This window comes from Primulina eburnea, unplaced genomic scaffold (assembly GCF_022965805.1).
Source record: "Primulina eburnea isolate SZY01 unplaced genomic scaffold, ASM2296580v1 ctg1320_ERROPOS1310249, whole genome shotgun sequence".
Lineage (NCBI taxonomy): Eukaryota > Viridiplantae > Streptophyta > Magnoliopsida > Lamiales > Gesneriaceae > Primulina > Primulina eburnea.
Window position 1 is genome coordinate 105,816 of NW_027330849.1, and position 25,818 is coordinate 131,633.

The window sequence follows — 25,818 nt, forward strand, 5'->3', positions numbered from 1 at the left end:
TTCTCTCAGTTCACATTCTACCACTAACTTGTAGTATTTGTTCCAACCCTGTCTGTGCTCCTACAATTTATTCATTTCTGGTGCATTTAAATCTTTTAGTGTTTTGGCATACAGGTTCTTTAATGTTTGTGAAGTGTAAGTTTGCATATTTAATTAATTGCACTAGGAAATGGTGTTGATGATCTAGCTATTTATGTATCTGGAGAAGATGTATGTTTTTTTTTAAATATATTTTATACTTGATGTCATTTCTCATATGATTTTATTGTTACCGTCGCTAATCCACCGTGCTCGGTTAATCCCCAGACAATCCTCGCCTAGCGCCACTGTAGATGAAATGGATCAATATAGTGGAGATGAACAATCGTACATCCCCCAATTCGGTGATGATCAGAAACCCCAGATTGGTATGAGATTTGATTCGTTAGAGGATGCATTTTCATTCTACAAACAATATGCCCGAGAATCCGGTTTTAGCGCGAGAATGAGTAATAGCAAGAAAAGTAAGAAAACGAACGAAATTACATGGAAGAAATTTGTACGCTTTAAAGAAGGGCATACAGATGATATTCGATGGAGCAAACAGACACAAAATGATCAACCAAGAAAAGAAAGAGCCCGTGGTGAGACTAGAACCGGATGTTTGTCCAAGATTTCAGTTGTCAAGGAACAAACAGGTCCAGGTTGGGTTGTCAGTACCTTCATTGAAAGTCATAATCATCCATTATCGACTCCGTCGAAGGTGCATTTGTTACGCTCGCATCGTGGTATTTCTGCATCAAAAAAAATGTTGAGTCAACAATTTGCAGAAGCCAATGTGCCGACTTGTCAACAAATGAGATTATTTGAGATGGAGTCTGGAGGGCCTGAACATGTAGGTTTCATAAAAAGAGATATCAGAAACTACGAGAAAAAGTGTTAGGCATGAGCATAAGGGTATTGATGCAGAAACACTGGTCGATTTCTTCGAATCTGAGAAAGCGAAGAATTCATTTTTCCAAGCAAGGTTACTTCTATCTTCGACACAGATATCAAACCAAACACTGAAAACACAGATATATGAGAACTCAGATTTATGTATATGAAACAAAGCACTATAAAATGGTTACCCCCATCGCACATATACAAATTGATACAATAACAATCTTGAAGAAGCTATAAAATTGAACAATTAGCGACGGTTTTTATAACACCGTCGCTATTAGCGACTGGTTTTTAAAACCGTCGCTAATTTAAATTATTTCTTTGAAAAATTTGACATTTTGCGACGGTGTGTAATAAACCGTCGCGAATTGCGACGGCTATTTAAAAACCGTCGCTAATGGCGACAGATTTTTAAAAACCGTCGCTAAACGTTTTTTTGTTATGTAATGTTATGCAAGCTCTGCATCCAGCTGGGCGCCAGCACAGCGCCAGCTGTGCAGGCGCCCATGTTACCCTGCACCCCTTGGGTAACAAGTCTCTATATATATATATGACACACATGCATATATAATATATGAGTAGGTCTCATGTGAGACCGTCTCATGGATATCAATCTGTGAGACGGGTCAACCCTACCCATATTCACCACAAAAAGTAGTACTCTTAGCATAAAAAGCAATACTATTTCATGGATTACCCAAATAAAGATCCGTCTCATAAAATTTGACCCGTGAGACCGTCTCACATAAGTTTTTGCCATAATATATATATTAATATACACCCTCTCTCACACACTACACCTATAAACACACACTAAATCTCATCTTTCTCCCGTAACATTTTTGTTCTTATTTCTTCAACCCATTTCCGCCACTTTGACCGCTCATATCTCCTTCACCGGTCACCGAAAAATTCAAGTAAATATAGATTTGGAAAGCCCATGATGAGAGCTATCCATTGATACCACTTTTGATAAGAAAAATCGAGATTCCCGAAAACCCGACGAAACATGCCGCCCCTTCCTCCGCTGAATCGTCGCCGTACGTCGCCGGAGTTCGGAAATTGATTGAGGACTTTTGTTCTTTGAGTTATAAGCTTCGTTGTGATATAAATCTTGAGGTATAAACTCTGATTCCGGAAATTATGTAAGGGTTGATCCATTTTTGGTTAACTTTGATATTAATATTGATATTGATTATATTTTTGGATGTAGGTACAAACTTTGAGTTGATTCGAGGTACCGATCAAATTTTAGAAATGGTAGCGAAGTCCAGAATATTTAATTAGAGATTTTGAGTTAGTGAAATGAGTAAATAGAGTATCAACTAGTTTGATGCCTTAGAATTGCTAATTATCATTGTTGGAAATTATTATGAAAAACTGTGATATAAAACGAAAAGTTTGGGAAAGTAGGAGAGATAGGCGCTTGAATATTATTTTAGCGTCATTTAAAGTTAAAACGAATATGCTGCGAAAATTAATTGATATTAGGCATTTTAGGCTAATATTGGAATTTTAGGAAATAAAATACCTAAATAGTTGAAATTGGATTGTTAGTGAATTTAAATGGTTATTGAAATTTTATATGATAATAAGACCGTTTAAATTAATATTCAGGTGAATTGTCTGAGTTGATATTTCCAGGACTTTCTTGAGGATTTAAGTTACTGGTAATTTAATTTGAAGGTTAATGTGAAGGCCCGAAAATACTTGATTGAAAAATTGCGGAAAATTAAAAATTTTCTTTTAAAATAACTGAATTTGCCTCGTTTCAAAATCAACTGATAAATCCAAGTCAAAGTTTAAAATATCGCAGCGGAAGAAATTAAAGTTGCCAAAAATTACAATTTAAAATTGTCCAACGACTGATAAAAAAAAATATTGTTTGAGAAATAAAATAGCAACTGCTGCACTGAGGTCCTCGGGTGCCACTACTGCCGACCCAAGCTGGCTCACTGGTCCCCGCCCTCGGCCCTAGCCTCATCAACACCTACAACAATCGAGTCTAGTGAGCCTAAAGACTCAGCATGCATATAACGCAGGTAACGAGTAAAATCTGAAGTAAAATATTCATGAGATAAAATATCATGTCATGAGGCATGCTGAAAATAATCTGTACTGAGCAATTATAATACGTGCATAACTGAACTGAAAATCATAGTAAAAATATTTTCTCCTTGGAGCATGTACTGAAATAACTGGTAAAATTTTCTGTTGAGATTATGTTTTACGCCTGTGGCCACTGCACTAAGCTGAAACTGATCGGTAACTGGCTACCGGGGAGGCTGAAACTGAACTGAGCTGGTCGGTCACTGGCGACCGGGTGGTACCACACTGAACTGATCGGTCACTGGCGACCGTATAAAATATCACTCCCACATAGTGAATGAACCTCAAGCCATATCGCATAAATCTCAAAATAATCATTTTCTATTTAATGCACGTAAAATAATTAACTGGCATAATGAAAATTCCTGTATATTTTACCAACTGGATTGGATCGTCCCCAGGCTCGCTGCAACCTAAAAATGCCTTGAAAATATGCAATGGAATTTTCTTGACCAACTATGCAATTTACGTTCAAAAGATGCGACAAAAACGTCTAACGACCTCGTATTTAATCATGACTTTAAACCAACCCGAACCAACACTGAACCAACGTGACGTCATGATTAAAATATGCTTAAAATTATGAATTTATGCTCCTAAAATTATGAGGGTCGAAATCTAGGTGAAATGGAGGCCAAAACATGAAACGCTCTTTCGAGAGTCAATTTGGCACATCGCACCGTAAATTCTCGTACGACCTCAAAAATGATCCGAATCACGAACGGTCAAAAACATGACCTTCCAAACTCAATGGGGCACTGTCCAGTCCAAGGCCATAGGCTAAAAGCCAACCAAGAACTCAAACGAGCCTTCTAAACGACACAGCGACCTGCTGTCAAATTCCAGCAGCTGTGCAAGTGCGTTGCTTGCGTCGTTTTCGAGTCCGCCGGCCATTGGGGCTTGCACGACCGACCAGAGACCCTTACCAACATCCCAAGGAAGGATTTGAACCATGGCTAAAGGCACAAGACCAGCCACAATTCGAACCACACCATGAGAGACCCGAAACTCCCACCCGAGCGCACCAAAATCTGCACTGTGATGCATTGGTTCGCTTGCTGTCTTTCATCATTCCAATGGCCATTTGATTGACCAAGGTTCGATCTAGACATCAAGGGGTGTGGTGTGAACCAGGGCTAAGGGCCAGAGGCCAACCAAGATCCACCCAACCTCATAAAAATCGAAACCACTCACACGAAGGAAAACAGAAAAGCGAAGAAAACGAGGGACACTTGTGTTGCTTCTGTCCAAACGACTTGGGACATGGATCAAGCCACTTAGGGCCGACTTGACCACGTCCTATGCTTGCTAGGGAAGGGTCCTAGCCATGGCTACTGGCCCTAGGCCAGCCATGACCTGAAATCTAACCCAAACAAGCCGAGACCCATAAGCTGTCAAAACCGAAGGGGCGAGAAAGGGGAGGGGCTGTTGTGACGTTTTATTTAAAAACTGAGGAGCCATGGACCAAGCCACCAAAAGGGCGACTTAGTCACGTCTTAGACATGCTAGGGGAGTGATCCAACCATGGCTAAGAGCCCTTAGGGCAGCCAAGATCAGATCCAACCCCTTGACATACAATCTGAAATTTTGAAACTCAAATTGACACACATGAGAGGTTGCTGTCCTCTCAGAGATCCCAGCGATTATGGGACTAAAACCACCGTTATATCCTGACCCTAACACGTCCTAGTACATGTCTATATGCAGCTTCGAGCCCCTGGAACGAGCCATCCCTGAAATCGAAAAGAAACACACCAAACGTGAAGCATGAAGAACCAACAAAACTGTGCAGAATTTTTAAATGATGTTGCTGTCAAAAAATCGGTTTCATGCTGTAAAATCGTGACTATGAGATGCTATAAAAATACTATAGGACTTGATTGAGGTTTAGAAAAGAACATAGACATGCCTGGTTTCGTTTTTACTAGAAACGAAAAGAAACAACGACGACGCGACGCGGAGGAGTGAAGCGCTTCTCTTGTTTCTTGCTCTCGATTTTTCTTGCCTTTCTCCCTAGCTATAACTCACGATTTTTACACTGGAAATGGATCTGAATGGTGAGTAAATCGGTGGTGAGGGAGGGGAGATAAGTGGTTATGGGAGTGAGGAGGATAGGTGCAAGATATTAGGATCTTATCAAGGCCAAGTCTCCAACAAATTTTTGAGTTTGAAATGATGTTGATATCAAATCTTTTTGGATGGGTCTAGAAAGGAGATGGCCGATTATTCCCATGATAAACTAGACTAGGATCATGATAATTAATTAATAAAATGTGCTCCCAAAAATCCTAGACTTAAATTACTAATTAAATTCAAAGATGAGATGAGATGGTGATAAGGCAAGTAATTGTTTAAACAATCAAGGTGGCCGAAAATTTTAGGATAAATGGGGAGGAAAAATATTTTCTTAAACCTTGTATTTTAAATCTCTAGTGTTTAATTTACCCAATAAATATTTTATGGAATTAAGAAGCTAATTATCTAACTTATTTACTATTCTATCTCAACTTAATTAGATAATCCCATAAACTTTATTTTACACTAAAATCACTTATTAAATAGCCTAAATAAATTCTAGAATATTTCCCAAATATTAAAATTTATCTCTATGCTCCAACTCCGGTCCGGCCTCAATGAATTTACTGAAAAGCTGAAAGTTAAACTACTGCATGAAATAATGAAATAATTAACTTCAAGAAGTGCACTTAAAATAAACATGCAATGAAGTCAATTTAAAAATCTAGAATTATGCATGGCTTGTACGCAGTCAAAAATCCGGGTTCTACAGTTAAGGTACGGATTGATCGATTTCTTACAGCGTCTATGTCGACGTGTAATTTAATTGATGTGAGCTAATTGATTTTATGTGAATTATATGATTATGTGCTCTTTGTGGAATTTGAATGCAAATTTAAGATTATTCCTCATTTTCTTAAAATAAAACATGATTTTCAAATATATTGGAATAATCTATGGATTGATATACATTGTTGAGCACACATTCATATTGAGCCCTTCAGTTATTGATACCCGTTGATATTCGATTGAGATCTGTATATGATATTATATTGTGTCTTGTGGATTTTGGGCACCTTGACTCGGTCCGGCTTAGGTAGTTGCTGGCATCAAGGGTGAAGCCATATCCCCAGACACTGTCCGCTGAGTCGTGGACAGGTCCGTTGAGTCGTGGACCAGCTCGAGCATATTATGATTGTTGATATCGATCCTTTGACTCCTGATATCCAGACATCTTGCACCCGTACATGCATTGCATTGATTTCATTACATGTCATTTATATATGCTGTAATTTATTTGATCTTCGTACTGGGGTTTGACCCCTGTCCTTTGGGACTGCTGTGGTTTGTTCTGTGTTTCCATAGCAGGTCATGCAGGTGGTTTGTCTTCGGCTGCTCAGGATGAAGCACCGAGGGGCGCTAGAGCTCTTTGAGTTTTGAGCTCAAGCCTTTATTGTTTTCTCTGTGAGTTCAGTCATCGAGTCCCCAGATATTATATTTATGTATTATGGAGTCTATGTATTACCGGGGTATGCCCCGAGTAGTTGTATATTGTGTTTGTGGAGAATCGTTGTTGTGATTGTTCCTGGTTGGCATTGTTTTCGTATTGGATGTTTGTTGAGGGTTTTGATTTAGTCTTTTTGGTTATTTATATTTTTCAGGTATGTCCTATTTACGGGGAGGTCATGCCGAAATTTCTATTGGGCCAAAAAGCAAAATTTTAACTCGTTTTCGCTGTTTATACTAATTAATCCTGATTGTGAGTTAATAAAATATTAATCAGGAACAAGGCCCTCACAGTTTCCGAGTAAGATACGCGCTTCAATTCAACTTGAAATCACTGTTGAAACCTACCCAAAATTTGTGGCTGCGCAGCCACAGCCTCCATCGAAAGACACGTTCTTTGAGAACTTGTCGTAGAAGCCCGTCGGTGCAGTGGCATCCCACTAATTATGGCCTCCAAAACTGTTGTTATTGCATGGTCTTCCCCATTACCTCATCAAACTACAGTCTACCCTACATGCTCTTTCTCAATTTTCACTCTTATCTAGGTTTCAATGGTTTTTTAGGGGTTCTGGAGAAGATGGGCAGTTGGGAATTGGAAACAGTGAGGAGAAAGAATGGGTTTGTGCCATTTCTGCTCTGAGTTCTAGCAACGTTTGCTCTGTAGTGGCCGGCAGCCGTAACTCCCTTGCTATATGTGATGACGGAAAGGTTCTAATTTTGAACTCCTTTATCTTGGTTTTACTGTATTTGATGATATGTCTATACTGTGTTTGATAGTGTGCTTGTTTGCTTGATGCTTGTGATGATTTAGTTATTTACATGGGGCTGGAATCAAAGGGGAACACTGGGCCATCCACAGGAAACCAAAAATGAGAATGTTCCCAGCCAAGTTAAGGCACTTGCCAATGTCAAAATTATTCAGGTGTTTCATGGTTTCTTTTCTGTGACTTATTTATTTATTTGTTGTTTTGACAATGGTGTAGACTTTGGCATTCTTTGTAAGTAAAGTGTTCTGGTTTTGATCATAGGCTGCTATTGGTGGCTGGCATTGCTTGGCCGTTGATGAACAAGGTCGAGCTTATGCATGGGGTACGTCTACTGTTTTTGCTCAGTACCTTTTTTTAATGTGTTTACATTTTACAGAGGCCAAGTGAGAGTGGAAAATGTTGAAGTTTCAGCTTTCAAAGTTATTTGTGGTTAATAAGTGGAAATTTTGATCTCGTGCTAGGATAGTTTCGTGATTCATATGTGGACTAAAAAGTAGAGTTAGCTCCTTTTATTTCTGAACGGTGAACCTTCTTCGGTGCAGGTGGGAATGAGTATGGACAGTGTGGTGAAGAACCTGAACGGAAAGAAGACATGGGCAAACCTGTCAGAAGAGATATAATCATTCCACAGCGATGTGTGCCAAGACTTTCTGTTCGTCAGGTGGTTAAACTTCCGTATCTCAGTTTTAAGCATGGAAAATAATCATTTTAATACTTCATTCCCCTCGGATAATTGGGTTAATTAATATCAAAAAAATTGTTGCAGTGAACTTGTACTGAATGAAACATTTCAATATCAAGCATAGCTGATAATTATTCTTCTAGATGATCTATGATTACCATCGACATTTATTCATGTTTGGCCCCAAAGACTTAGAATTATTTTTTATCAACCCAAGAAGCAGCATTTGACTGTTTTTGCCATGTGTTTGATTTTCTAATGTATATGCAATACGCATGCGCCAAGCCACTAGTCAGATTCACCGGTGACAGTCCTAACTTTTTCACCTCACAGGTAGCTGCTGGTGGAACTCATTCTGTTGTTCTTACCCGAGAAGGACATGTATGGACATGGGGTCAACCATGGCCTCCTGGAGACATGTATGTTTGGTTTACTGAAGTCTGTGATAAATATATTATTTCTTTTCTGATTTTTTCTTATCTGTTACTGGCATTCATTGGATTAAGTAGCTTAGTTAGTTGCTTACACTTGTTTAACGTCAATCAATCTACAGAAAGCAAATTTCGACCCCAGTTCGAGTGCAAGGTCTTGATAGTGTTAGGTTAATTGCAGTAGGTGCATTTCACAATTTAGCTCTTCTTGACGATGGAACTTTGATGGCTTGGGGCAATAATGAGTATGGTCAGCTTGGAACTGGTGATACCCAGCCAAGATCACAACCTATTCCTGTCCAGGGCCTCTCCGATCTTACTTTGGTTTGTGTTACCATCCTCTATATATACTCTGTTTGGCCATTAGTTTCCTTTTTCCATTGCATAGAATCTTGTGAGCATTTTATTTTTGCCACCAGTCAGTGATTGTTTCATTATATCAACTTCAACTAACTGTTGTGGTTGATTTTTATAGTAATGATAATTTCTGAACAAAAGACGGTGAATAGAGATGGAATTTTGAAGGTTATACGTTATGAAATTACTGATATCACATGGCAATAACAATTTGGAGTTCTATGGAAAAGAGTATAGTCTAGAACTTACCGTCATAATAAATTTTGAGAAATAGAACATCTTTGATTTTACTTATGGTTGGACTTAAGCGATTCTCTGCATTGTTGTCCAGGTTGATATTGCTGCTGGAGGATGGCATTCTACCGCGTTGACTGATGATGGAGAGGTATATATTATGTCTCTTCATTCAGCTAAAAATTTGTGCATTTGAACACATGTCGGTGCTTCTATCTAGTTCATGTTTTTCTTTAGGTGTATGGATGGGGCAGAGGGGAGCACGGAAGACTTGGATTTGGAGATGACAAGAGCAGCAAAATGGTTCCTCAAAGGGTTCAACTTTTAGTGGGCGAGGACATTGTTCAGGTTCTTACATGTATCAGCATCCTTGTGATTCTTATATTAAAAATTTGTAATGACTTAAATAAAAATGCAACAAACGAAATGCTCCTTCAGCCTTCCATTCATTTCGTTGCTTTCATAAAAATTGAGTAACATCAGTTTTGCGTGACTGCATGTGTGTCATGGTACTTAAAACACCTTAACTCACATTCTTATAGTATCATGAATTTGGGTATAGACTAAGCCAAATTCTAGCTTTTGCTCTTTAAGACTGTGTTGACATATCTATGCTTGTTACGAATTTAATATATCTGTTAATGGCTTCTTTTCTTTTCTTTGTTTTGTGGTTTGTCCCTTTGAGTAATTAGGCAATTTTATGATGTGAACATTTTGTTTTGTTATTTATAGCATGCTTCTTTGGAAAACCAAATATAAAAACTTCTGTTTTTTTTTTTTGCAGGTTTCTTGTGGAGGTACTCACTCCGTTGCATTAACGAGGGATGGCTGCATGTATTCAGTAAGTGCTTTACAGATCTTTTAATCTTTTTTATGCAAAAATGAACGTACCATCAACCCACCCAGAGGTATACGCTCTTCAGAAAAATAAACAAGCAATATATGCATCTTTTTTATGCATCAAATGGACATACTATCAGCCATTCAGCCCACCAAACGGTATATGCTCTTCAGAAAAATAAACAATCAATATATGCCCTTCAGGAATATAAAAAACAATGTAGATAGCCGCAAACAAAATAAAAATGTTTGGAACATCAACTCTAATGTTATATATTTTCTATACCATTTGATATAGGTTTTATGTACATAGTCTTGAATAAATATTGATGAACAAAATTTACCAATTCGACTTAATTCAGTTGAAATCGGAAAGTTCTGTTTTTCTGTTTTGGAACATCAGCTCTTGTGGTTATTACAAGGTATTTATTTAATGAATCTCTGTAACACTCAATAAATGCTTCGTTTTTCTCTCTGCTGTACATTTTTCCGAGTGTTGAAACTCAATCAGGAACCCAAGATGAGCAAAACTTTCTATTTCCAATTCACGTTTAACTTGAATCCAAGTGGTTTTCAAGGCAGTCATGCAAAACACATCTGACTTATCTTGATGCTTGCAGTTTGGACGAGGGGACCATGGACGTTTGGGATATGGACGAAAGGTGACAACAGGGAATCCAGCTGAAGTTCCGATAACAATTCCACCTCCTAAAGGCATCAGCGGCAGTGCAGCTGAAGGCCGGTGGTGTGCTAAACTAGTTGCTTGTGGTGGCCGTCATACTCTGGCGATAGCCGAATGGCACTCTTCTGAGGCGGATCACGAACTCTGAAGCGCTAAAAAGGTAATGGGTCTACGAGAAATGGCCTAGTTTGTTATTTTGTAGTAGAAAACCTTGTATAAGAGATATGGGGTACTGTGAGATACCTTGGATTTGCGTCTTGTACTCTTTCCATCTGCCGTGTAACTTACTAACACTAATATTTGTTTTACAATATTAGTTTTTTGGAGGGGAAAAAATACCCTACTAATTCGCTTTTTGGGTAAATTGCACGATCTAATTGCCATAAATACCATCGGAGGTTTGGGGAACTAAAATGTCCCCTGAAAGATTGTTCTAATCGCCATAAATACTTGCGAGGTTTAAAGAACTACGATGTGTTCCAAAATGTTACGGAAGATTTCTGTTTCCGTCACCGATCTGTCACATCAGTATCACAAAGCTTTACTAGAATAAATAGATATTTTTTGAAGCAACGAAACATCTCTAGTTATCAAAAATCTTGCAATTTTCCACTTCTTACAACTCAGAAATGCCAAGATTCTAATATTCACCACATGATAATCACTTGGTTCAGACTTACACGAACGTTAACCTTGTGGAAACCCGAAAGATTGTGAACTTGGAAATTGTGGTACTATTTTTTGAAGTTCCCTTAACGTTGGTAAGTCGGCCCGAATCTGCTGTTAAAGACGCCAGCATGCAGACGAAGCAGGTAGAGTAGTTGGATGAGACCCGATATCGCAATAAACGCTTCCAGTGTTTGCTGTGATTTGCAAGCTTAAAATCAAGAACCGGTGATGGATGCAATGGATATTCTATGTTAATTTAGACACCTTACCAAGCTAGCGTTTACCCGTGTCCTCCCACTATGGTTTGTTTGCAAACCAGGCGCTGTTTCAATTAGCAAAGAGCATATTGTATGTTTAGAACACAAACAAGCTTGGGGAACGCAGGATATGATGCAGGCACGAGCAATTGAAATGCATAATATTTTAGACTATCTTTTGACAACATTAATAATAAACAGATTTTATATGGTGGAGATTGAAGATTAATATATGTGATGCATACCCAAAAGCAAGAGCAGTAATCCCCCAAGAGCAGTAATCCCCCATGAGATAACAACTCAAAAAGCGGGAGCAAACTGTGCCTAGAAATATCGCAAGCAGTTTTGAGATGGTTCTTGGCTGAATAAATATATCAGTCTTATAATTATGTTTTCAAAAGAATTATTTTAAGTTATTTTTTAACAGTTCTAAATAATTTCATTATTCATCAATCTACATTAATATGGCACTAGCCACCGAGGCACATGCGTTGCGTGTGTCATTAATATATGAGAATAATATATTAAATATTCGTGATTTTACAATACCATGAGAGTAAAAACATTTGTACTTGATCCATGAAAAGCCAGAGATTCCAAAGCTTAAATAAATATGTCAAACTCAATTTGTTACCTCATATGATATATGTGTTGATCTTAAAAAATAATATTCTTTTGAAGCAGTAATATCATATCATTAGAAATAATGATAAACTTCAATGTAAAAGAAGTAAAATTTAATAGCACCATTTTGAATTGGTTACCAAATCTGGTTGTTAGAGTAAGGTTATGGGAAACTTTTTTGATTCTTAGGTTAATATGGGCAGCACAATTGGGTGCCTAAGAATTGACATTTAGAAATGGAAAAGAGTTCTTCAGCCAGAAAGTATTGATATGTTGAATGTCTTGTCTTATTATTTACTTTTCTTTATGGTTGTATTCAGCAGTTTTGCTGTACCTCACTGACCTTTATCTGCGATTTACTCAATGATGTACGTGTTGAATTTCTTACTTTGTTTTTATTTGGATCATTAATGATTACGAGAAGCAGGTATTTTGGCTAGTTATTTTAGTAATGTTACAACGATCAGCTCCTGTGCCTAAAAGATCTGATGATGCAAAAACAGATTGGCACAATGGACGGGAAATTAAATACGCATCTGCTGATATTGTATGCTTCAGAAACAGGAAATGCCATAGATGCTGCTGAGCAGGTTGGTCGTGAGGCAGAGCGCCGCGGTTGCCCTTCTGTCTCTGTCCTCTCTGTGGATGAGTTTCATCCGGTATACTTCTACTCGTTATTTCAGAACATACCAACTTTCAGTTTTTTTAAATGTTTTGTAGGCTGATTATATTGGTTACTTGGCCAGAGTGACTTACCAAAAAAAGAGAAAGTGATTTTTGTGGTGTCAACCACAGGACAAGGAGATGCCCCTGATTCTATTAAGGTTTTATTTATGTTTAATGATAATAAATTCTTTGTTTTTGTGCTTAGCTTTAATCCGTCATAATCAAGATTATTTGGCAGGGGTTTTGGAGGTTTTTGCTGCAAAAAAATTTGTCACATGGGTGGCTTAATGGAGTTTGTTATGCCGTTTTTGGATTGGGTGATTCAAGTTACCAAAAATATAATGTAAAGTTTTTATTTTTACTTTATTAAATCATCTTATGACTTTATTTCTAGATCAACACCTTATTACAATTCATGAACTTATTTCTAAAGGAAGGTATTCTTTCTTCCGCACTGTAAACATGCATTTTTTTGTTGAACATTCTAAATATAATGATGAAAAAAAAAGTGATCTTCTTGATATAATTGGCCTGATCTTATTTTTTTTCAATTGCCATAAATAGAGGAAATTTTTGGTTCTCCTGTTTTCAGATTACCAGGGTGTATTGTTATTGGATAGGTATCATATGTTTGGTTGTAAATTCTCATAATGGAATGTTCCGTCATAATTGTTTTAACAGATTGCATCTTCAAAAAGTTTTTTCCATAATCTTTCCTTGCTTATTAATTCCATGACATAAATGGATTTTCTGGTCGTAGTTTGTAGCGAAGAAGCTCGATAAACGACTGTTAGATCTTGGTGCATTGGCAATTATTGAAAGAGGTCTGGGAGATGATCAGCATCCTTCAGGGTACAATATTTATTCACATGATTTTAGATGATTAACCATTAGCTCTTATGAAATTTACAATATGGAATTTACGGTCTTTCCCCGTTTAATTCAATAAACATGAGAAATGAAAGCACTTCATGTTGTTTGGATTCCAGTGAGATGCAAATTCAAAGTCCAAATGGTGTTAGCGTGTAATCAATTTACAGGGAAACGTGTCAGTTTGCAATAGGACATTTTCGCTGCATTATAAACATTTTATGGATATCAGAGCAATTATGGAGTGTGCATCTAACATTAGGAATTCCACTCCTCCTACCTAATTATTTTCCTCTTAAATATGAAGTCAAGTTTAGTGTGCTCGAATAACCTTCTAGTTTTGTGTAGTCCATATATGTGTAGAACACGAAATTTTAGTCTTGATGGTGTATTTTAATGGCTGTGTCATTTGGTACTAATTTTCACTTGCCAAAATGCTTGTAGTATGATGTTAATTGTTCATCTGGCTATTCCTGTGACAATGGCTCTCAGATGATTTGTGCACTTTATGTTGTTTCCTGCATATTTTAAGATATTCAACTTTTTAATTTTCATTTATTCAAATTAATGTGAATATTTTAAATTATTCATTCTCATAAAAGGTTTATGATTGGCATTTCGTTCATAGGTATGAAGGGGCTTTGGATCCCTGGATGTCCTCCTTGTGGAATATATTATATCAAATGAATCCCAAATTACTTCCAAATGGTCCAGTTTTTGTCAATCCAGATGCAGCTTTAATTGATCGACCTAGAGCACAAATTATATATCATGACATCAATGAAGGGGTACCACCAGTTTCAAATGCCACAGGTTACTTGTTTCTTAGATATTTGGTGAACATGAAAGTCCAACAAGTCTTCCATATTTCATTGTTTCATTATTCCTCGATATTATAATGCATTGATGATATCCGAAGTTTTTATTTTATTAGAAATATGTCTATGTTTCTGCCACTATAAGATCATATTGAAGTGAAAACTCTGTACAGGTTTGAAGTATCTTGAGATGCAGGTTGAGAGGACCCGTTCAATGACTCCTGCAGTACCTTCTGGGAAGAACAGGCCTGAGTGCTTCCTGAAAATGGTATTATCATCATATTTTGTCTTTAGCAGTAAAATAGTTGTCGTGATATTCTGTTTACCTGTTCAGTTGTGCTTTCTTCATCTACAAGTGTTTTGAGTCTTTCAAAACTATTCCGTCAAATTTCAGCAGTATAGCATATCTTTCTTCCTAGGGATAAATCCTTGACTTGAGAATATTTGAAAGTGTGTTTTTCTGACAGAAATAGAAAAGGTTTCCGATCCACAGGAAGCCTGTTTTGACTATAATTTACCCACAACCTACTGACAAGAACACTGATTGTAAATTTGTAATGATGTATATATAGATACCAAAGTTTTTATGAGGCCACACGTGCTTCCAAAAGCAACTTCTTTTGGTTCATGAATTTGATGGGTTACAATATAATGACAAAGCACTTGATCAAACAACTCTTGTCTGTTTGTTCTTGCTGACAACATTCAAATGCTTTTTGTTGTTGGTTGGTTGAGGGGCTGATGGAAGTGTGTTTTAGCTACAGGTTGATCTGGAAACCTTTGACTTGCATTTTGTTTCATGTGCACTGAGTTTTTCCCAGCTAGTTAATTTTCTTAAGAAATGCTTGGGTACTAGAGGGATGAGTTGATTTGTTTTTTTCAGTTCATCTGTCTATTTGAAACTCATGTGCAAGGTATATAAGTATCCATAGGTTACACATGCTCCTACTGGTAAACATGAGTATTGAGTTGTTTGAAAATATGATAGATATGAACAGTTATCATATATATCGAATTTGCACCTTAGTGATCAAGTTTGTTTGTAATTATAGACCAAGAATCTTCGATTAAGTAGAGAGGGCAGTGGGAAGGATGTGCGCCACTTTGAGTTCGATGCTGTTTCATCTGTAAGTCATGCTAAACATTCTCAAATAAGCAGTTGTCCGTTTTCTTTTATGGTTAAAACCATACATATGTTCTTTTCTATTAATGTGTTGTGTTCATGTCTGCAGTCAATAGAATATGAAGTGTGCGATGTTCTTGAGATTCTTCCAGGTCAAAGTTCTGCCGCAGTAGATGCTTTCATACAGCGTTGTAATTTGAACCCTGAGTCTTACATAACTGTATGTAGTTCTCCATTTGAATTTCTTTATCGGTGCTTTTTCTTGAAGATTTTTTCAGTGTTTTCCGTGTGCCAATATCACAAATGTAATACTATCCCCTCTTGATCATTCCTTTAATACTTTTTTCTATGTCTTGTTTAATCATCAGTTGTCCATACATGTTACACGGACCACTGGACTCTTGCATTGGTTACCATGATAATTTTATTATTGGATTTGAATGTATGCATTGTATTCGCAATAAAAGGAAAGCCAAGAAGGGATTTGGAGCTTTGAAGTTAGACATGAGCAAAACATATGACCGCGTAGAATGGAGATACTTGGAAGCCATCATGCTGAAGTTAGGCTTCGCTGCGAGTTTTGTAAGGCTGATCTTAAAATGTATATCTATTGTCTCTTATTCATCCGTGTTAATCACAATACTTATGGTAAGCTGATCCCAAAGCGTGGTATTCGTCAAGGTGATCCTTTATCTCCATATCTATTTGTTTTATGTGCTCAAGGACTTTCGGCCATATTATCTCTTGCGATGCGAAATAAACTGTTTCAAGGAGTTAAATATGAAATGGAAAAAACATAGACAAGCCCACGAAATGAGTTTGATCATACCTATAAAACTTCAAAGACTCTTATTCCACATCACGAATAAAAAGTTAATACAATACATGAACTTCTTATTTGATGGATTCAAAACCATCATAAACTGCAATGCTTCTCTAACTAAACAACCAAAGCCTATAGCCACAAAAAAACCTAGAGAATCAGAATAAAAAGCCATTATTCAACAAGGAACAAGTTTACAACGACTTTTGAAAGGGGAATTCCAACAAATACATAGCAATCCAAAATTAAATTGCAAAATGCCCATTTACCAAAAATGAAAGTGCCCAGAAAGAATCGGAAGCAGGATTTAGCTAAAACTCCGTTGCCACATAAAGTTCGATTCTTTACACTGAATTACAGCAAACTGTGAGCCAACTCAAAAAGCGGGAGCAAACTGTGCCTAGAAATATCGCAAGCAGTTTTGAGATGGTTCTTGGCTGAATAAATATATCAGTTTTATAATTATGTTTTCAAAAGAATTATTTTATGTTATTTATTAACAGTTCTAAATAATTTCATTATTCATCAATCTACATTAATATGGCACTAGCCACTGAGGCACACGCGTTGCGTGTGTCATTAATATATGAGAATAATATATTAAATCTTCGTGATTTTACAATACCATGAGAGTAAAAACATTTGTACTTGATCCATGAAAAGCCAGAGATTCAAAAGCTTAAATAAATATGTCAAACTCAATTTGTTACCTCACATGATATATGTGTTGATCTTAAAAAATAATATTCTTTTGAAGCAGTAATATCATATCATTAGAAATAATGATAAACTTCAATGTAAAAGAAGTAAAAAAATTAGTCAAAAAAATGTCTTAAAAATATAAGAACTCTGCTAGATCTTGAAAGTTTGAGTTTAAAATCTACCACCCAAAATGTAAATTTATCTCTAAAGATTATAATAAAACAATGTATAAGAAGTCCTAATATAATGATTTAGTGAATCTGTTGAGAATATGTGAGAGATTAGATCATAAGATCTTGAAGCTCGTAATAAATATATTATCTCACCTGCAAGATCAAAACGAGCAGATGAATCTGATATGACCACTAATATAAAGTAACATAATAAATCATAGAACATAAACTATTTGATTGTTAAAAACAAACCAGATGAAGATGAGGGCGAGTATATCTAATCCATTGAATTGAGTATGCGATTTATACAAATATTTTGTTTGCAACCATTGTCCTTCAGCTTTTGAGAAAAAAATACAAAGGCAATTATGAATAAAACAATGTATCTAATGAATGTTTGAGTTGGTATAGTAGGTGAATAGGCCACTAATGTTGAAGGCTGGTTTTTGGCTTCCCCTTTTAATCTTCATGAGACAACTAAGATGTTAATATTCGACCATCCTACTATGTCCTCGTCAGAACTCAAATAAAACATTATTATTCACAAAGAGTAGATACCAAACCTTGTGGCCTTAGGAACAAAACTCGGGCTTCAGATTGAACAACTTGAAGGCTCTACTACCTCGAGCGTGAAATTTGAACGGGGGATCTAGCAACCATGGGCATATAGATTTCTCTCAGCACCACTGTTTCTGTTTGAAATGAATTATCACTGATCTTAGATCAGTTAGCCAAAGTTACTGGATTTGTTTTATACACATTAATCTTGACATCTCTATCATTCATATAGGGTTCTTAAATTTTTTGAAATTCGTTAAAGTTCAACAAAATTCATCACCATCCTCGATAAACAAAAAGTACATAAGCTTTTGTTTCTAAATTTTTTTTAAAAAAATATTAATTGTTGTAATCATTTAGGTCTGAATTCGATAAAATTTTAACAAAATTCATCACCATACTCAGTAAACAAAATGTACACAAATCATCAAGAGAACACCTTTAGTTGTCCAATAAACATAAAAACACATTTTGAATAATTTATTAATGGGAAGGCCACTCATTGCATAGATTCAATAAAATACATGATATCAAAATAAGACTATCCCTAGCGCAAAATAAAGACAGTCAACACTCCCCCAAAAGTTACAAATGTGAAAGAAAAGCATACTAAATTCGTCTTTGTTTTCACTAAATTTAAATCCTCTATGTAAGACTACCGAGAAAAAATGTTCAAGCCTTATTTGCAGAGAAAGCATACCAGTATAATCGATCATCTTCTTCAAATACTCCCAGAAGATTTGAAAGATTTGAATAAAAGTATTTATTATGATTTATTAAATATTTCATAAATAATGAATATCGAGATAAGCCACTATGTGTTTTCAGGTATAAATTGATTTTCGAGTCATATGACCTATACAGGTGAGGCTTCACCTATGCTGCTCTCTTTACCATCTACTTTCCTGATTTATTCTGAACAAAAAAGACTTAAATCATCTTTTCTTCCTCCTATTTCTGAACATGATTATAATGTCATATATCAAATGTGCAGGGAGAGGAGCTGAGAAAGATGATTGGTTCTCCTGCTTACACTGAATGTAGTTAAATGTATTCTCGAGATTCAATATTCAAGTTTTTAGTTTCTTTTATTCGTACCTTCACTCTTTCAACATGATGCACTCATTTACCCCATTATGTTTTCCCAACAGAATGTCACAAAGTCTGGATTAAATGGGTAGCATTTAACCACCACTGGCCTGACTCTCGAACCTAACCCATGATCTCAGTTTGGATGTGACAGTCCAAACCTCTGGAAAATTTAATAGACTGGAATGAAGAACAAACCTTCTCTTGCAGCTTTCAGCTCATCTGCCTAAATGAAAGAAAGGAAAAAGATGAGAAAATGGAACCAAAACATTTAGCATGATAGCACCATCCTTCAAGTGTATAAGCATAGTTTCATTATTTCCTGTTATTTTCTAAATAAATGAAAAGAGTGATTCAAGTCTCTGCTGGTTTTGGAAGCCACCAATCTAACATATTGTTTTAATTCCTCCCTAATAAATGGATCAATATTTGAACTGTCAAAAGGCAACAAAAAGTTGGCGGTCTATTCAGAACAGAGAACCGTAAAAGTTACAATGGAATATGTGCACCATGCATGAGGTGTTTAAATAGCTCAGCAGTTCTAAGAATCTTAATTTTTTGGCATTTCAATTTTTACATGTACAGAGTTTTTTGCAACGACAAAAACTAAGAAATTTTTCAATGTTCTGATAAATATATATATTTTTAGTTAAGAAAATATATTTTCCCAACATGCTAGTTTCTAGTTTCTTTTATTCGTACCTTCATTCTTTGAACATGCTGCAATCATTTACCTCGTTATCTTCTGCTATCAAAGTCGTGCTTTAGCCACCCAAGCAAAAGAAAAAGAAGAGTAAGGCTCAAAAGGCATGTTCTATATTGTGATCAGCATTATGCACAATAAGGACAATAACCCACCATTGTTTCTCCTCCATCAACTTCATTTGCTTTTCCCTCCTCAAAGTAGGAACCGTTGTCTGCCTTCGCTTGCTCCAAGTTCTAGCAATTCGTCTAGATGACTTAAACCCGAATAATTAAGTCATATGTAGTCAATTGCCCATTGTGTTTTGATTTGTTTTATCTTGTTAATGTCCATTTTAATTACACACAACTGCAATATTTTAATACATGTGAGAACTGAGAACATAAGTCAGCCATATGAATCGCAATTCTAGAATCTAGAAATAAATTAGATTGACGCAAACGATTACTGCTTTAATTGATGGATCGAGACAGTTTCCAGAAATTGCAAAAGAACGCTGTCATATTAACAACTACGTGCCATTTCAGCCCGACATTAAACGCAATTCGAATTAATGAGAAGCCAAAATTCAACCAAAAAATACATTACCTCAATCAAGCCTGTGTTCTCTCGGCACCTTCCTTGGTAAAGTAACTCGAATCTTCTGCAAGAGGACCAGATAATTTTCAAAATACCAAATTGAAGTACCTTTCGAAACTTGTCTTTGCTTGAACATAAAATGAAAAAGATTACAAAAACTTGCATCTGTGGCTATTCTGGAGTTAGCTCATCATGCGAGTCAAAATCCAAAGCAAACAGATTAAAGAATATGTAGTGCCTTGTTATCCCGATCACTTCGAAAACTTGAGGATCAAAGAGCTAAAAACAACATAGTAATCTTTCATCAATCACGGAAGGACCCTTATGATTTCTTGGCCGGAAAATTAAATTTGAACCGACAGACAGGAGGCTGGCGATCGAGTGCAATGGATGTGGTGTTGAGTTCGTCGAGGCCTCAAACGAGTATTTGTTGGAGGAGATCGTGGATTTGGAGGAGATCCACCTTGTAGAGACGATTTGTGAAGGTAAATCAATTATATCTGAGAGAATCGTGGTGCGTAGTTGTGTGGAACGGTTTGCTGGAGATGTGGATTGATTTTGAATGAGATATTTTTGAGCTGAAACAAAAGGGCAAAATGGTCAATAAAAATTTGGTGTCCGCTTCGACAGTTTTTGTAACGTCCCGAAAATTTGAAGATTTAAGTAAACCACATGCATGCAAATTAATAAATTTCTTTGGTATTTTATTAAATTCTTTTAAAGCATAAAATGCATGTTTATTTTATAAATTATGTGTTTAATTATTTTTATGCATTTTATACATAATTCATACATGATAAAATTTATTTTATGAAATTTTAAAGGTTTAAGCATTATAGATTTTTAAGTTGCATTTCGCGCTCGAACGAGGAACGGAAGCCGGAGAATTTTCAGAAAAATTATTTTAATTACATGATTTGTTTTTAAATATTAATTTAAGACGTTTTAAAGGTATTTTTCAAGAATTAGATTTATTGGGTATTTTTACCCGCATGATTTTAATTTTAACGGTACGCAAATTTTATCGAATCGGGGGACTTTTTGAGGTTTCGGCTAATATTTTCAAAATCTTTCCAACACGAAATATTTTTGGGGAGTGCGTTTGGATTCAATGGACCTACTTTTGAACTTATTGTGCTTATTTATTTATTTTTGTGCTCTTAAATAAAATAGAGACCATTAGCTAAATTATTATCTACCTAATTAACTCCTAATTATTCCCTTTAACTCCCCACTAACCTAATCACCCCTCATCAGCCGCCCACTCCCCTCCACTCACATTCATCCTCCTGATTGCTGCTACAACAATTCGGTGAAGTATTTTCTCTTGAAGCAAAGATTTTCTTCATTTGGTTGTTGGCTCCTCGATCGTTTTTTTTTTTCCTTAAGCAAACATCAGGCACGTTTTGTTCCATTATTTCTGCATCACACATGTTAAATATTACTGATATGTGTTTTAGTTTAATAAGGGATGATCGATCCAGTGTACAACATGGAAGTTCGTTCGGTTTTTTTTTCTTTTTTTGCTCTTGTCGTTTATTTTATTATTGTTTATCCACTCACGGTTTGATGATTTGTGCAAGGGGTTTCTGGTATGAGCTGTTAAGATTCTGATGTGGGTTTCACTTAGAGTTTTTGGGAGCATTACTGATCGGGGTCGCTGGAAGTGGCTACATCGAGAGTTTTGGGACGTTGCTCGTTGGGGCTGTGGCTCGCTTGGGTTGGAACGATCGGTGAAAGGGCTGAACCGGGGCTTGGACCAGACCCCAGTGGGTCTGAGTCACGACTCAGGGAAGCCCAACCACCGCTGGAACCACCTGAAGCGCCAGCCGCACACCATCGAGAGGAAAGCTCGGGTAGGGTCTTGGCAAGTGCTAGCTAGCGGTTCTGTTAGTGTAGGCTGCATGGGGCTGGGTTCTTGATGTTGGTAGGCTCCTTGGGGTCTGGACTAGGTCCACCATAGGCTGGTTAGGGGCTGGAGCCATCGGCTTGGGTGTAAGGGTGGTGAGTGTGTGCTAGTGCTTCGTTTGGGGGTGAGGGGAGCTGCTGGATTTTCCAGCAGCTGTACAAGGGAATTCGAATGCTTTAAAAATCTGGGTTTTGGGTTCGTTAGAGTCCTTTAAGTGTTTTTAAGACATGGTTTAAGTTTGGTAAAATTTTGTTAAGTTTCGAGTTGATTCGGGTTAAAACCGAGACTCCGGTCCAAGTTTTAAAACGAATCGGTTAAGTTCTGATTTTGGCTTGGGTTTACGTCTAAGAATGCTTTTAAAAATGTTTTGGGACATATTAAGGAGTTTGGTAAGTTTCGGGTCAATTTTAGAGGTCCAGGTTTAAAACGATAATTTTCGGGTTTTCTGGGGCAAAATGGTCATTTTGCACCCGGGGTGAGATTTTGGTCTTGGCAGCGCCCTGAACACAAATATATGATATTTTAAATGTTTATGCATCATTTTTAAGATTTTTACGCAATTACGATAAATACGTTGCATGCTTGGTTTAAAGGAAAAGTTACGCATATGCATGTTTTTATTAAGTGATGAAAATAATGATATTTTTGAAGGATGTGAATTGGTTGTGACTGACGATGTATATGTATACGATGACATGAGATATGATGAGCTGAGGCCCGGGCTCAGTGGGCGGGTAATACTGTCGCTGATGTCCCCCGCCGCCGGGTACCACGGTTTTTATAGATGGATCCATCGATAGAGCTGATACGATAGAGCTGATACGAAAGTCACAACTAATGAACTGAATTCAAGTAAAAGAAAATGTTTAAATTTATGACACGATGAGCTGTTTTGACACGTATATGATGATATGAGATGACATGAGTTGACACGACATGATTTTATGCGACACGTTTACGTTATGCTTTTAAGTTCATGAAAGATATGTTGAGTATGATATTTTCACTGTTGTGTGCTATGTATATGTACTTGTTATTAACGGTACAGGTGTGTTAAGTCTTTAGACTCACTAGGCGTGTGTGATGCAGGTGAGCTTGTTATTGAGAGGACTGGAGGTGCTGAACACTGAGTAGACAGACCTGGTGGGGTGACACGACCCGAGGACCATATGTTTTCCGCATTTTGTTTTTATGAGATTTGAGATGATATGAACATTTTTATATGCTGGTTTGGATACGCTGATGATTTTCACAATTTCTACTCGTTTGTGTTTACGCACTATTTATATTGTCACATACTTAAGACATTTTTAAATGTTATTTCTAAAATGCGAGCTTTTATATATAAAAAAAATATTTCCGCGCTTTTAAAATTAGTAGATGTTACAGTTGGTATCAGAGCCAGGTTCCTGTATAGGGTTGTGCACCGCCAGCTTCTGTCGCTCAGTTTTCAAGCCTCAAGTCTGTAAGTTTATATGGTTTAAATGTTTTGAAAGTTTTAATGATATCACCTGCATGTTACATGATATACGTTTTACAGTACATGTTTATCGGTCGCTATGTTTTGAGATTTAATGTTTTAAAAAAATTTGTGCATGTTATGACATGAAATGAGAAATTATATGATTTTCATGCATGCTGGCTTTGTGGTGGAATTGGACAAGAATAAGAATTATTCTATTGGGCGTTAGGAGAAGTTGGAAATGATTTGGTAATATTAATTTTTGGTTAGTAGTACTGATGTTCTACTTGTAGGTCATAAATTAAAATTAAAAATTATGAATGCTTTTGGGACTTGTAAATTTTCTAAGAAAATACTGATGGTTCGGGATTGTTAGTTGAGTTAGTTTTTGAGGATTACATGTAAGGATTATTGATTCGAAGACTACGAAGATTTTTGGAAGTGTAAAGCGTAGAATTTATTTAGGATGCATGCTCTACCTGGTTGGGTTTAAGGATGGAATTGCACAAATTGAGAATTTTAAGGATTTAATTGTAATAACCAATAATTTCAGGACCTAAGTACAAAAATAAAATTCTAAGGGACTATTTTCGAATTTACCGAATTTTGGGATTTAATTCTGTGTTTGAGAAAATCGATAATGTTATGGGGACAAAAATGCAAATTTCGAAGAGTTGTAGGGCCAAAAATGTAATTTTCGAGAACAATAAGGGCCAAATTGCAAATCTCGAAATTTTTGAGGATTAAATTCGAACTTCTAAGGAACACTTGGGATTTTAAATATTCATGAAAATGTAAGACTGGTTATTAGAATTAATTTTGGGTTTAATAAGCTTAAGACTATTATAACTTATGATACGGGAACCTATGAAATGGAATTAGGAATGCCAAGAACTTGTGGCTGATTGTGGAATTTTTGGAATTAAGGATAAATTGGATAATTTTTGAGGAAATTAGAAATTAATGTTGCAATTCTAAGGAATTTGGAGACTAATTTAGCAATAAGAGAGATATGAATGGTTTAAATGATAGGAATTGCCAGTGATTTAGGCTTGAAGGATATTTAAAACCTTTAGACATTTGAGTTATAATGTTATAAGGAATGATAAGCAAGGACATTGTAGGATAAAATCAACATTGGGTTTGAAAGGTTAAGCGCTAGAGAATTAATGCTGTGGCAAGTTAAGAATTTAGAGTGATAACAATTTAAGATAAAACTGATCAATTAGTTAAGTTATAAGATTAGACAATAAGTTAACTTATTTTTGGGAACTCAAGTTTGATGTATCATAAGCTTTAATCATGATATTAACAGTTAAAATTATACTTTTGTTGGAATTTAATTTTTCTAGGAAGTTGGGTATGATTTATGGTTAGGTTATTTGATAGACGCGTGTAAGAGGTGAGGTAAACACCTAGTCTTGAGGAATTTTTGAAAGCCATTAAGAAACTTTGAATTAAGTAGATTTGTGTATTGGAATTGTGTTATCTAAAACTATTTGGGTTGCGTAAGTTTGAATTTCAAGTTTATGGGATATGTGTTCATATGGAAATTTTGGGTGAAATAAAAAAAAAACAAAAAAAAATTTGCGGTATTCAGCATAGGTTACGAATGAACGAATATTAAGATTCTTATCGAGTAAGAAATCCAAAATCTTGATATGGAAATTTTAGAATTCTATGGGCTATAAGTAAAGTTGAGTTATTAAAGTTAGTCTAATCTTACCATGGGATAACTTATTAAATTTTATACGTTAATATCATTTAAGCATTAGGGATATATAAGAATGCGACATTCGTTTCAAGGAGAAAAATCTAAGAGTCTTAGGTTTCAACTATATTGTAATTGGGAAGTGAATAATTTAAGCATCCAACTGATGCAAGAAGGGTTTTACTAATTAGGTAGAAAATTATTATGGTATATTTTGGGATTTACGAGTTAACATTACTCGAGGATTAAAATTTGCAACAATTTTATAATTGAGATGTACTTGTAATAGTAAGTTACGTAAGTTTGGTACCGTAAGATAAAGATTCGATTCAAGGATTTTAGGCTAATATTATTATGGGGTTGAGATAAGGTTTAACTTTTAAGTGTATTATCGAGGATATGAATCGATTAGTAAATTTTGGCACTAAGGTTTCTTAAATTGAACTGCATAAATACTAATGTAATAGGTCGATAAACATTATGAGTATAGTATAAGAAAAGTAAAGTGCGTTAAGTTGGACATCCATTTCTAGT

At 36.0% G+C, this 25,818-nt stretch overlaps 4 protein-coding genes and 1 long non-coding RNA gene across 9 annotated transcripts in view; 4 read left to right on the forward strand and 1 right to left on the reverse strand.

Moving 5' to 3' along the window:
* Positions 1-337: 337 nt before the first annotated feature.
* Positions 338-922, forward strand: LOC140820655 (protein FAR1-RELATED SEQUENCE 5-like). Its single transcript, XM_073180972.1, has one exon. It carries the CDS (start codon positions 338-340, stop codon positions 920-922), a length of 585 nt encoding a protein of 194 aa, XP_073037073.1.
* An 836-nt stretch (positions 923-1,758) lies between these two features.
* On the reverse strand, positions 1,759-6,996 carry LOC140820651 (uncharacterized). Its single transcript, XR_012115556.1, has 2 exons — positions 6,866-6,996; positions 1,759-2,052 (listed from the first exon to the last, which is right to left on the reverse strand). It is a non-coding gene; the product is annotated as an uncharacterized lncRNA (long non-coding RNA).
* Positions 2,138-25,818, forward strand: part of LOC140820650 (ultraviolet-B receptor UVR8-like) — a 39,801-nt gene continuing 16,120 nt past the window's right edge. Inside the window, exons 1-2 of one of the 5 annotated variants that reach the window (XM_073180964.1) lie at positions 2,138-2,161; positions 6,415-6,513. The gene's annotated coding sequence lies outside the window, so the exon portion shown is untranslated. Of the gene's footprint in view, positions 2,162-2,592; positions 2,617-6,373; positions 6,514-6,710; positions 6,732-25,818 lie in introns of those variants that run through there. The other 4 variants (XM_073180963.1, XM_073180962.1, XM_073180957.1 and 1 more) reach the window with 4 other exon arrangements.
* On the forward strand, positions 6,891-10,895 carry LOC140820649 (ultraviolet-B receptor UVR8-like). The gene is made up of 11 exons (XM_073180954.1): positions 6,891-7,030; positions 7,119-7,263; positions 7,367-7,477; positions 7,584-7,644; positions 7,865-7,983; positions 8,338-8,423; positions 8,558-8,759; positions 9,124-9,177; positions 9,264-9,374; positions 9,811-9,867; positions 10,487-10,895. The coding sequence occupies exons 1-11, from the start codon at positions 7,002-7,004 to the stop codon at positions 10,694-10,696; spliced, it is 1,185 nt and encodes a 394-aa protein (XP_073037055.1). The 5' UTR covers positions 6,891-7,001; the 3' UTR covers positions 10,697-10,895.
* Positions 13,191-15,900, forward strand: LOC140820656 (NADPH-dependent diflavin oxidoreductase 1-like). The gene is made up of 5 exons (XM_073180973.1): positions 13,191-13,616; positions 14,263-14,447; positions 14,626-14,720; positions 15,505-15,579; positions 15,685-15,900. Exons 2-5 carry the CDS (start codon positions 14,288-14,290, stop codon positions 15,898-15,900), a joined length of 546 nt encoding a protein of 181 aa, XP_073037074.1. The 5' UTR covers positions 13,191-13,616; positions 14,263-14,287.